This window comes from Mytilus galloprovincialis, chromosome 6 (genome assembly GCF_965363235.1).
Source record: "Mytilus galloprovincialis chromosome 6, xbMytGall1.hap1.1, whole genome shotgun sequence".
NCBI classification, from domain to species: Eukaryota; Metazoa; Mollusca; class Bivalvia; order Mytilida; family Mytilidae; genus Mytilus; species Mytilus galloprovincialis.
In genome coordinates, this window is record NC_134843.1 from 48,204,556 (window position 1) to 48,216,862 (window position 12,307).

Genomic DNA, 12,307 nt, shown 5'->3' on the forward strand with positions numbered 1-12,307 from the left:
TTCCTCGGAGTAGTTCCCCTGGATGCTGCAGATGATAAGTGGCACATGTATGGAAAAACAATTTCAACTGTAAATAAAAGTTTAATGTTGAACCTTGCAAAGAAGATTCAAAGAGTTACGTATGTAAGTTTTGCAATCCTCTCGTTCCACAAAGCATGTTAAGATGCTTTTGTACTTGCCTTTTAACTTCAACTTTCAAGCATATAATTTATAGTCATTAATAATTTTTTATTAATATTATTTCCAAGGCATAAAGTTACTAAGCACCTGGCTGTTTCGGGCGATTGTAAAGACCTTCTCCTGTATACAAAAGAACGAAGAAGGGAAATTTACAATGGCATGAAACAAGAGCCCACAGTGTAAATAATATAGTGATATAGTGTTATCACAGGAATAGGAAGTTCTATCAATAAAATTCTGTAAATAATAAAGTCAACTATCAATAGAGCTTCTCTTAGAGAAGCGACAGGACGAGAAACTCTATTGATAGTCGACTTTATTATTTACAGAATTTTATTGATAGAACTTCCGATTCCTGTGGTGTTATTAACTTGCTGTTTCTGTATATGTAATTTCTAGAATCATGTCTTTCACCGAAAAAGATCATCAATTTTGCACACGCCTTTGTGAAGTCATTTACCAGATAGAAGGTGCGCCTGTATCCCTGCTCTAGTAAAAGTTTCCAGTACTTTCATAATTGTCATTCTGTAGGGTAACATAAACATAATTTATGTTCCGTAAGTACCTAATCTTGATTCCTGTACGACTGAGGGAGGGTGACCATCTTATTAAATTTAAAATTTCCAAAATATGTTGTGCAGTATAAAAACAAACTTTTTCACCCGTTTGCTCAACATGTGTTGGAAATTTTCTATGCATACATGATACATTTTCTACATGTGGTGATGGAAGTCACATGACAGATTCATCTGAAAACGGTATCCCGGAACTGTCCTATTGGCCCTGTTATAGATTCGAGGTAAGCTGTATAATATTGACCAGAGACTCAAAGAGTCGAGAGCCAGTACAGCTGATAGAGAAACAGCAAGTTCATAATACTTTTATTAGATCTATAGAGAAACAGTAAGTTCATAACACTTTTATTAAATGATATATTCACCTTGAATTATAAGAATAAAATAAGAAACTTACAGTGAAGAAGATACAGAAATCATTTCATATCTGAACTTCTTTTCGCTTTTACGTCCATGGATTTTTTTGTCAACATTGTCAGATGTAATTACTGATTTCTCGTCCAAGTAGTTAATTAATAATATGCTGTTACTATTCATTTTATCTAGCAAATATTAAAGTAGCTGGGAAGAATAAATCAGACAGTTTAATTATGCTTACTCTGTGAATCGTCTGCGTTCTGATTCTGATGATTGATAACAGAAACTCAACAGTGTCAATAATCGAAAATCGTACTTAATAAGGCTGTGAATAATTTCTGTTTCAAGACTTCAAGACGTTATATAAAACATTGCACATCATTTAACCTTTTTAAAAAAAATTGTTGCCTCGTCTAATGCTATCATGTCGTCGTCTGCATCGTCATCGTCCGAAGACGCATTTAGTTTCTGGACAATTACTTTAGTTTTAGTAAATGGATCTTTATAACCAGAAGGTTTAATACCACTAAAGAAAGGTTGGGATTGATTTTGGGGGTTATGGTCCCAATAGTTTTTGAATTAGGAGCCAAAAAGGGGACCCAAAATAAGCATTTTTGTAGTTTTCAAACATTAGCTTGTGTTTAATCCAAGAATCTCTCTGAAATTATACCATAAGTTTCCATACCATAAAGGGATAGTTAGTATTGACTTTGGGGGGGGGGGGGGGTTATTGCGCAAAATGTTTTGGAATTAGGGGCAAAAAAAGGGGAAAAACTAGGTTTTTCTGGTCAATGGACAATTAAGACAATTTAAAAGCAGTGTAAGGGAGGTCATTCAAAAACATTTAAAGTACAATGTTGGGTATGTTCTGATTTACCTCCCTTACACTACCTCTTAATTATGCATAAACAAATGTCAGGTTTTGGACTAATTGCAAAAAAAAGGGGGGTGGTAGTAGTTTTCAATTTTTTTTGCAAATTTCTCAAATTCCAAATTTTTGAAAAGTCTGAAGAAGAAATCTTTAATTGCTCAATATATTGTGCAATAGATTTGTAAGATCTTGACATTTATTTTGTGTAAGAAACCCATATAATGTCAAAAATTTGATCACAATCCAAATTCAGAGCTGTATCAATCTTAAATGTTTTGTCCATACTTGACCCAGCTGTTCAGGGTTCGACCTCTGCGGTCGTATAAACCTGCACCCTGTGGAGCACCTGGTTATTTTATGATTTGAAGTTAAAAAAAGATTTAATACAAATGTTTTCATGCATATGATAGCGTCAGATACCCCCAACGATAAGTAATGACATAAGAAAATTGGAAGCAGAAGTGAATTTCCCATATTAGCCCATGGGCTCATATCATAAATAATACCATGTACGTGTGGTAAAGAAGTTCCAAGTGAAGTTATTATAATAAAGTATTTATGTTTTTGTTTTTTTGATATCACATTTTTGTACCCTTTCACTAATACTATTTAACCCTCCAAAAGAATCTATCGAATATTAACAAATATTATAGAAATATGGCAGAGGTCTTTTTGCACGGAAGTTTTTATCCAGGTCATTAAATCACATGACTGTAATGTGGTTAGTTGTTATACTAAAAGGTTTTTTTAAACGGAAATGGGCATGATCCTTGAGTACAACTCTTTGTTGAAAAAATATAATATAGATTTATTTTAATTTACATAAACAACAGTCTGTCAGTGGAAATTACAGACAATACTCACCAAACTCACTTCACAATGCATTAACTAAAGTATAGAACAAAAACATGACTGTATACAAGATCATACAAGGCTTCCAAAATGCCTCATTTGAAATGTGTACAACCAGTCACAGGCCGTTCATTAGGAGGCAGTACCCGGTACTTTTACCCTTCTATGCTATTGACAAGTACCGCCTAAATGTAGAAATTTTTATATAAGATATTCATGGAATAAATTGAAAAGTACCACCTAGAAACGTGGAAAATACCAGTCAACATGAAAGATAATGAAACCCCTGCAGTCAAATAAAGATATCAAAATAATATTTTATATCTTAAAGTTGAATATATATGTAACCATTTAATTCATTAGGTCATAAGTTTGATCGCCTCTAACACTTTAATAAAATAATTTGAAATAAACATTGGCATCAAATTATAACCAATTTCAGATGTACGACATGTCATTTCCGACATTGGATAGATAGAAAACAGATGATGCTATTTTTTTTCAACAAAGGTACCATTGATCTAGTGAACTCAAATTAAAAAAAAATTATTTAATATCGAAATATATTTCATGTATTTCTGACAGATACAATTATTTTATGCACAAGTATACTAGTGACTTGCAAAATATTAGGCATGTATATGTTCAAACATATAAAAGGAAAATTCGGAGAAATATGTTAGTAGATGGAAATACAATACATGATGATACTAAAAGTAATACACCTTATCAGTGAAGGGACTTGGAACTTCTAGTAGCATCATACAATAACTAAATTTTTCAGTGTACCAAAGTTAAATATTTACTTGTAACTTTTGATCAACAATACTTAAAAGTTTTCTGTAAATTACAATGTATGTCTGTAATGGTATTGATTCTCATTTGAAAATCACATTGTTTCTTCTTGGACTCAAACCTGTGACCTTTGTGCTTGAAGTCTGTTCTCTAACCAACTGATGTAAAGTTCTACTTGCCTAGCCCAACATCTTACAGGTTGCCTGCCCTAGTGTATACTAAACAAGAGAAGCAATCCTGTTACACTTCTCCACCTGTCATCATACTGTAATGACTTGGACAACACATACCTTGGTTAGAATGATGGAATAACTAATCGAAGAATTCAAATAGAGAAAAATATTTGACGAGTGACAGAACAACACATTAATTCACGAATGCGCGTAGCACATGAGTTAATTATAAGTGTTGATCGGTCACCAGTTGAATATTTTTTCGATATTTGAATTCTTTAATTAGTTATTCTTTTTATTACATTGGCAAATGGCTTTTTTAAAAGAAATTAATGTAAAACATGTAAGGAACTATATTTTTTTTCTACGCATTCACAGTTTGTTTTGATCCGCCGTTATCGACGTCTTGACAACGCCTTTTGTTGTATGACGTCAGAGAGTGAAATAACCACGTTTATTTCACATGTGAAATTATCGGTTTTTATTTAACAGGGAAATCAATGTAATTCATTGCAACCAATGTAATAAATCTCTTTAACCATTGTGTTTTTTTTTTAAATCATATTTAAGTTTGAAAAAAACAACAAAAATTTTTTTTTACTGGATGTGTGCTTTAGAAGGTTTCAGTAGGTTTTCTTCTGATGAAATTGAGTATATCTTTGTAACAATTAGTAGTAAAATTTTAATTCATGTTAGTTTTAATTATACCATCTTTTTAGTTTAGATATGAATGATGTCATAGATGCTTAGAATCATATTGCAAAGAAGATGATCTCTATCCAGATACTAGAGGTAAATTACCACAATCATAAGTTTACTTGTTCAACCATTTATACCTGTAGTGCATATCTTAATCAGTCATTTAAATTCCGCTCAAACAAACAAAAAGTTGGGGGCCAAATATGCGTTTTTGTAGTTTCCAAAGAATAACTTGTGTTTAAGTGTATAAATTTCTCTGAAATTATTATTACAAGTGTCCATACTACAAAGGAATGGTTATGGGGGGTTATGGCTCAAATCACTTACCAAATAGGGGTAAAAAAAGGGGAAAAACAAGTTTTTTTTCTGGTTAAAGGACAATTTAGACAATTTAAAAGTACATTTTAGTGCAAGGGAGGTAATCCAATTCCATTTAAAGAATACTGTTATATATATGTAAGACTCAAATCTATGGCGGGATCCAAATCAATGGCTGATTCCTAATCTATGGTAAATGTGAAGTTACAAACGCCAAACAACTCAAATCTATGCAGATTTTTGTTTTCTCTAAATCTATGGCAGAGAGTAACATATAACGTCACAATTGAATAACGCCATATTTTATCTTTGGGCCGATAACGATGGCGGAACCCATAGATTTGAACACCATTCAAGATTTAGAAATTAAATAGAAAATTTCTTTAATTTTTATACGACCGCAAAAATTAAAATTTTTTTGGTCGTATATTGGTATGATGTTGGCGTCGTCGTCCGAAAACTTTTAGTTTTCGCACTCTAACTTTAGTAAAAGTGAATAGAAATCTATGAAATTTTAGCACAAGGTTTATGACCACAAAAGGAAGGTTGGGATTGATTTTGGGAGTTTTGGTCCCAACATTTTAGGTATTAGGGGCCAAAAAGGGCCCAAATAAGCATTTTCTTGGTTTTCGTACTATAACTTTAGTTTAAGTAAATAGAAATCTATGAAATTTTGACACAAGGTTTATGACCACAAAAGGATGGTTGGGATTGATTTTGGGAGTTTTGGTTCCAACAGTTTAGGAATTAAGGGCCAAAAAAGGGCCCAAATAAGCATTATTCTTGGTTTTCGCACAATAACTTTAGTACATGTATAAGTAAAAATAGAAATCAATGAAATTTAAACACAAGGTTTATGACCACAAAAGGAAGGTTGGGATTGATTTTGGGAGTTGAGGTCCCAACAGTGTAGGAATTAGGGGCCAAAAAGGGGCCCAAATAAGCATTATTCTTGGTTTTCGCACCATAACTTTAGTATAAGTAAATAGAAATCTATGAAATTTAAACACAAGGTTTATGACCATAAAAGGAAGGTTTGGTTTGATTTTGGGAGTTTTGGTCCCAACAGTTCAGGAATAAGGGGCCCAAAGGGTCCAAAATTGAACTTTGTTTGATTTCATCAAAAATTGAATAATTGGGGTTCTTTGATATATGCCGAATCTAACTGTGTATGTAGATTCTTAATTTTTGGTCCCGTTTTCAAATGGGTCTACATTAAAGTCCAAAGGGTCCAAAATTAAACTAAGTTTGATTTTAACAAAAATTGAATTTTTGGGCTTTTTTCATATGCTGAATCCAAACATGTACTTAGATTTTTGATTATGGGCCCAGTTTTCAAGTTGGTTCAAATCAGGATCCAAAATTATTATATTAAGTATTGTGCAATAGCAAGAAATTTTCAATTGCACAGTATTCAGCAATAGCAAGAAATCTTCAATTGCACAGTATTGTGCAATAGCAAGAAATTTTCAATTGCACAGTATTGCACAATAGCAAGAAATCTTCAATTGCACAGTATTGTGCAATAGCAAATATTTTCAATTGCACAGTATTGCGCAATAGCAAGAAATATCTAATTGCACAATAATTGCACAATAAATTTTTCTCATTTCAGATTTCATAAATAAAAAGAAAATTTCTTCAAACATTTTTTTGAGAGGATTAATATTCAACAGCATAGTGAATTGCTCAAAGGCAAAACAAATATTTTAAGTCTCATTAGACCACATTCATTCTGTGTCAGAAACCTATGCTGTGTCAACTATTTAATCACAATCCAAATTTAGAGCTGAATCCAGCTTGAATGTTGTGTCCATACTTGCCCCAGCTGTTCAGGGTTCAACCTCTGCGGTCGTATAAAGCTGCACCCTGCGGCACATCTGGTTTTTTTTTGAAAGGATTAATATTCAACAGCATAGTGAATTGCTCAAAAGCAAAAACAAATTTTTAAGTTCATTAAACCACATTCATTCTGTGTCTGAAACCTATGCTGTGTCAACTATTTAATCACAATCCAAATTCAGAGCTGTATCCAGCTTGAATGTTGTGTCCATACTTGACCCAACTGTTCAGGGTTCGTTTTCTGCGGTCATATAAAGCTAATCCATGCAAAGCATCTGGTCATAGTTATTTTTAAGTAATTTTACAATTTATTACAGATAAACAGCCCAGGTCACTTCTTCTGTAGAGAAATAGATAGTGAAACAGCATCTTTTGAACATCAACATTTTCTACAATTGCAAGAAGATTTAAATCAAGTCTATAACCAGGAACAGACTGTCCAACAGCAATACATACCATCAAAAGTAAGCATTTTCCTGAAAATAAACAGGAATAAGTTTGCCTCATCCTGATTTTGTAGCACTCATACACAATGTTTAATACTGCAACTTGCATACATTGTTTGGCAGGGTTTCTGTTGTTAACTGTTCTAGAGTTATGCCCCTTTATAACTTGGAAAGAAAAGTTTCCAGTCTAAATTAAGTTTGTACATCCAAATTTCATGAAACTCATAGTTGATGCTAAGCACTACAACAAGCAGACTGAGATCTAATTTGGGCAGTGAACCATTTACCATTCTAGAGATCACCATATTCTATAAAAAATTCAAAGCTTACAGGCAATAATAAGATTAGTGTCCTTAGATGCATTCTTCTTTTATTTCAAGATACTGATCAACTATTTTTTATGACTTTCTTCAGTAGAAAAAATAACAGGAATTTGAATTGTTGCTAGATAATTGCCAAAAATGAATTGTTACAAAGTTGGCTAAATCAGACTTTATGTGAAATAAAGTATGCATGACAATTTGATGGTTTTCAGGAAATGTCAGTAGTAGAAAAATAAAGAATGATGTAGAATAGATATATACATGCTAGCATTTTTTTCTCACAAAATTTTCCTACTTTCAGGGTGAAATTTGTATAGCTTTCAGACAAAAGGACAGACAGTGGTACAGAGTAAGGAATGAGGGTGTTTTTGCCAGAAAATATGGACAGGAAGCTTGGTGAGGAAATAATGATAATGCATGTTTATTTGCAAGGCTTAATAGGGTCTAGCAATAGAGTCATAGTCACAGACTTGTTGATCCTAAAAGCTTATTGAAACTGCTTCACATATAATTCAACCATATTTGCATAGATTCTTCAGGACATGAAGTTGTGTGCTTGCCTTTTAAATGTTTAAAATGAGTGTTTTTTTCAGATTTTCTTTACCAATACACAGAATTAGCTGTTACTGCTTTTTGTAGCAGTTTATTGTTTAGGAACCTCCCTAGAGTAGAATACAGTCGAACTTTGTTGTGTTGAAGTCGAAGGGACCAGACGAAAGTATTCGACTCATCCGAGGTTCGACTCATCCGAGATCGAGTGTGACGTCATATATTTGAAATGTATGAAATACCAATATGTGATTTCTGTAAACTAGATCCATGTTTATTGATCATTGTGCTTTTTTCGATATGATAATATGTAGTTGTGTATTTATGTTCCGTATTTTTAAAAATTCAACACACAACATTCACAAATAAAATCAATACACAAATATTTACAAAGGTCAGTCACTATAAATTATGGAATCACTCGCGAAAATATTTTCATAACTAATCTTTAAAGAATGAGAACAGTGTTCATAGATTAAAAAGACCGACACATAATAATTAATAAGATATTTTAATCCTTTTAATTATTGTTCTTATTCTAATAGTTAATTTAATCTCAGCTTGGATCATTAAAATTCGTTTCGTTTTTATACCAAGTGAAATAGGTTCAGCACATTTAAGTTCCGCTTGGACGATCAACAAAAGTGTTGATTAGCGGTCATCATAAACATGTCATATTAACTGTTTTACAAACAAATATGTTTACACAGCTTTAATCACTTATGGAATTTACACAGCTTTAATCACTTATGGAAATGAATAGGTTAAACAAGAAAAACATCCGTTATGAATTTTATTTTTACAGTTTTTATTTCTTTCAATTTTTTTTTAATTTTGAACTTCGAGATATCGGGGTCAATTTACATCAATTTTACATCGACGGGACTTAAGAATTACCGCGACTTAACCGAGAATTCGAATCATCCGAGTTCGACTCGTCAGTGCATTGATCAAAGGGAATTATGCCAGGACCGAGAAATTACTTCGACTCATCCGAGTTTTCGACACAACCGAGTTCGACACAACGAGGTTCGACTGTAGTATGAAATTTATTTTCCATTCCACTGCAAAAGAAAATTTTGAAATTCCAGGAGGAATTTCCAGGTCAAAATAGACCTCCTCATTTGTTTAAAAGTTTTAGAAGGAAATTTACCTTTTTAGATAAACAATACTTAATTGATTAATACCTTAAGAGGATGTTTGCATATGTTGTTTAGCTGTAAAATTTTAATTTTATGTTCAATTATTATAGACATTTTATCTCTTTCAGTTGTTACTTTGTTGATAAAGGTGGAGAAACTGAGTCTATAAGTGTCAGATGGTAAGTAGTACAATATATGCTTGGTAAACTCAATGTATGGACAGGCAGTTAACAACGTCTATTTCCTCTAATTGTGTAATTTCAGCTCAATATGAAAACTTATTACATAATAATAGATCAATGTTAATAAAAGATATAGTTACTTTAGCAATGGATAAATGAAAATGGTGTTTAAAATAGTGTTAACACTTGACGTAAGTTAAACTGTCTCTCAATCACCCAAAGTATAATCGCTGTAATTCTCTGCTTGAATAAGAATTACTTCATAATATATAAAGAATAATACATCTTGTGTCATAACTGTTGTTGCATTTGAAAGACATTTCTAAGTAATAACAAATCTACTGAAAAAGAATGTGTATAAAAGTTGGTTCATTTGAACTTTGGTGTATAGTTGTCAATCATACCACCTCTCCTTATGTTTATATCAGTTTGAATTATTTTATGCTTAATTTAAAATTTAATGTGTGTATTTTAGTGTAATTCTAAAAATAACTGACAAATTTGTAACTTTTAAGTAGATTTGTTTACAGATTTCATATTTATTTTTCACATTGATATCAACATTGCAAATATTTCTTAATTTTGCTGTTGGATGATAAAATCTGTAGAAGAAACAGTATCATTGTGAGAGTGTTGTTCTGAATTTACTATTTCAGGATACGCAAGTCACTAGAAAAGTTCCTGAAGCTGCCTTTCCAGATCAAAGAGTGCTCTGTGTTTGGTGTTAAGGCCTTGACACTGGCAATTCAGGAAGATCTGTCAGTGGCAGAAAGGTAAGATTGATATATATATGTTTAGACGAGTTGTATATATATATATATATACTAGAACACACCCGTGATATCGCGGATCCGTGACTGAATTAAAGTATATAACTATGCGCAAGCCTTATCTTCGTATTAGTACTGCCATCTGATAAAGTCATGCCGATTATAAGATACACAATTTTCTCTGCTTTCAAATCTTTCTGTTTGTACCCGTCGAACTGGAACTTATCAATTATTGGTAATATTAATTATTTGGAAAACAAAAGGTCCTGGAATGGAGTATTTTTTAATCAACAGCATTGTCCTATATTAGTTATAAATACAGTTGAATTCTTTGATTCGCTGTTTTACTTCATGCCCGCTAACAAATTGAAACTTATTTTTAGTCCAGATTTTTAGTATTCGTATTGTTATCTTAGAAAGTCTTACGGATTAAAATACTTCAATAGGTAACAATTTGACAATTTAGTAGTGTCAACCCTGTGATTATGACCCATGTATATAGCATATTAATCCTGAATACATCGTTTGGTGGTGCGCCTGTCAGATGCGGAACGTACAGATAAGGTAATAGGTAACACGTGATTATACTATTGGTATCGGTATCGGACTCGACCCGGAACTTCCTAATTATTGGCAATATTAATTACGTGGAAAACAAAAGGGCCTGGAGTGGTGTAATTTTTAATCTACACCTTTGTACTATATTAGTTGTATATAAAGTTGAATTCTTTGATTCGTCGTTTTTACGTGATGACGGCTGACAAATTGGACCTCGTAATTTTAGTATTATAGATATATACATATATATATATATATATATATATATATATATATACAACTCGTCTAAACATCAACCCAACAATGTTAGATCTGTAAATTTGCTTTCGCAAATTTTTGGTTCTTCCCTCGCCGGGATTCGAACCCATGCTACTGTGATGCTGTAGCATGGGTTCGAATCCCGGCGAGGGAAGAACCAAAAATTTGCGAAAGCAAATTTACAGATCTAACATTGTTGGGTTGATGTTTAGACGAGTTGTATATACATTATGTACACAGCCATGTATCACCATCATTGATGGCGATCCGATGGATACATCTGTTGTAGAGTTGTCACTGACTCAGACGTACTTATATATATATATATATATATATATATATATATATATATATATATATATATATATATATACCTCTTTCTGTGGTAAGGCCACTGATATATATATATATATATATATATATAGATATATATATACCTCTTTCTGTGGTAAGGCCACTGAAAATGATTGTTAATTTCCCCTACTGAGATAGTTTTTTTTAATCTGCCTGATTGTTTATTTGTATGCCCCTACTGTTGTGGATGGGGCATTAAGTTTTCCCCTTGTCCCCCTGTCCATTCTTATGTCCCAAAGTTTGTTTCCGTTTTCTAACTTGAGTTTGCCTCAAATAAATGTAACAATACTTATACTAAATGCTTGTTACCACAAAACACAGATTATATTTGAATTTTGGTGGTGTCACTTGAACTGTTCCAGAGTTATGGTCTTTAAAAATGAAAAAAAAGTGCTGAATTTTTCATTTCTGTTCTCTAACTTCAGTTAGCCTCAACCAAATGTTATAAAACTTATACACAATGTATATTACCACAAAATGCAGATAAAGTTTGAATTTTGGTGGTGTCACTTTTTCTGTTCTAGAGTTATGCTTCTTTACATCTTAAGTTTGCCTCAACAAAATGTTATGAAACTTATATACAATAAATACTTACACCACAAAATTGAGATAAAATACACATTTGGGTAGCGTCACTTTAACCGTTTTTCAGTTATGTCCCTTTATATGATATTCAAGCTGGAGCATCATTTGTGTCCCATGGACAGTTTCAGCATTTATTTTTGACTGAATGATGAATGAAATAAATGCACAATATCAAGCAATTTTTTTTCCCGTCTTGATCCTAGATTGCCAAGTGCTTATCTGATCGGAAAGACAACAATGATTTAAAGCATTTGCCTAATCTGTTGTTTATCCGTCTAAATGACCAAGAGCCAGTATTCGATAAAGATTTAATACATTGACATCAATTCTTTATGTTATTAAAGTAACTTTTGTTTAATACCAGTTGTACAATTTTAAGTATAATGTGGAAATCTAGGAAAAGTAATTGGGAATCTTTCTAATAAAAAATTCTTGTTCAGGAACATATATCAGTGTAAATAGGCAGGATTTTGATGAG

The 12,307-nt window shown here is 32.2% G+C and overlaps 1 protein-coding gene across 4 annotated transcripts in view; it reads left to right on the plus strand.

The window, feature by feature from the left end:
- The window catches only part of LOC143079744 (uncharacterized), a 98,495-nt gene continuing 86,188 nt past the window's right edge, over positions 1–12,307 (plus strand). For 2 of the 4 annotated variants that reach the window (XM_076255300.1, XM_076255303.1), the window contains exons 1-6: positions 1–123; positions 4,523–4,595; positions 6,980–7,126; positions 7,733–7,827; positions 9,251–9,301; positions 9,961–10,077. In XM_076255300.1, coding sequence (XP_076111415.1) covers positions 4,572–4,595; positions 6,980–7,126; positions 7,733–7,827; positions 9,251–9,301; positions 9,961–10,077 — 434 coding nt within the window. In that variant the 5' untranslated portion in view covers positions 1–123; positions 4,523–4,571. The remainder of the gene's footprint in view (positions 124–4,522; positions 4,596–6,979; positions 7,127–7,732; positions 7,828–9,250; positions 9,302–9,960; positions 10,078–12,307) is intronic. The other 2 variants (XM_076255301.1, XM_076255302.1) reach the window with 2 other exon arrangements.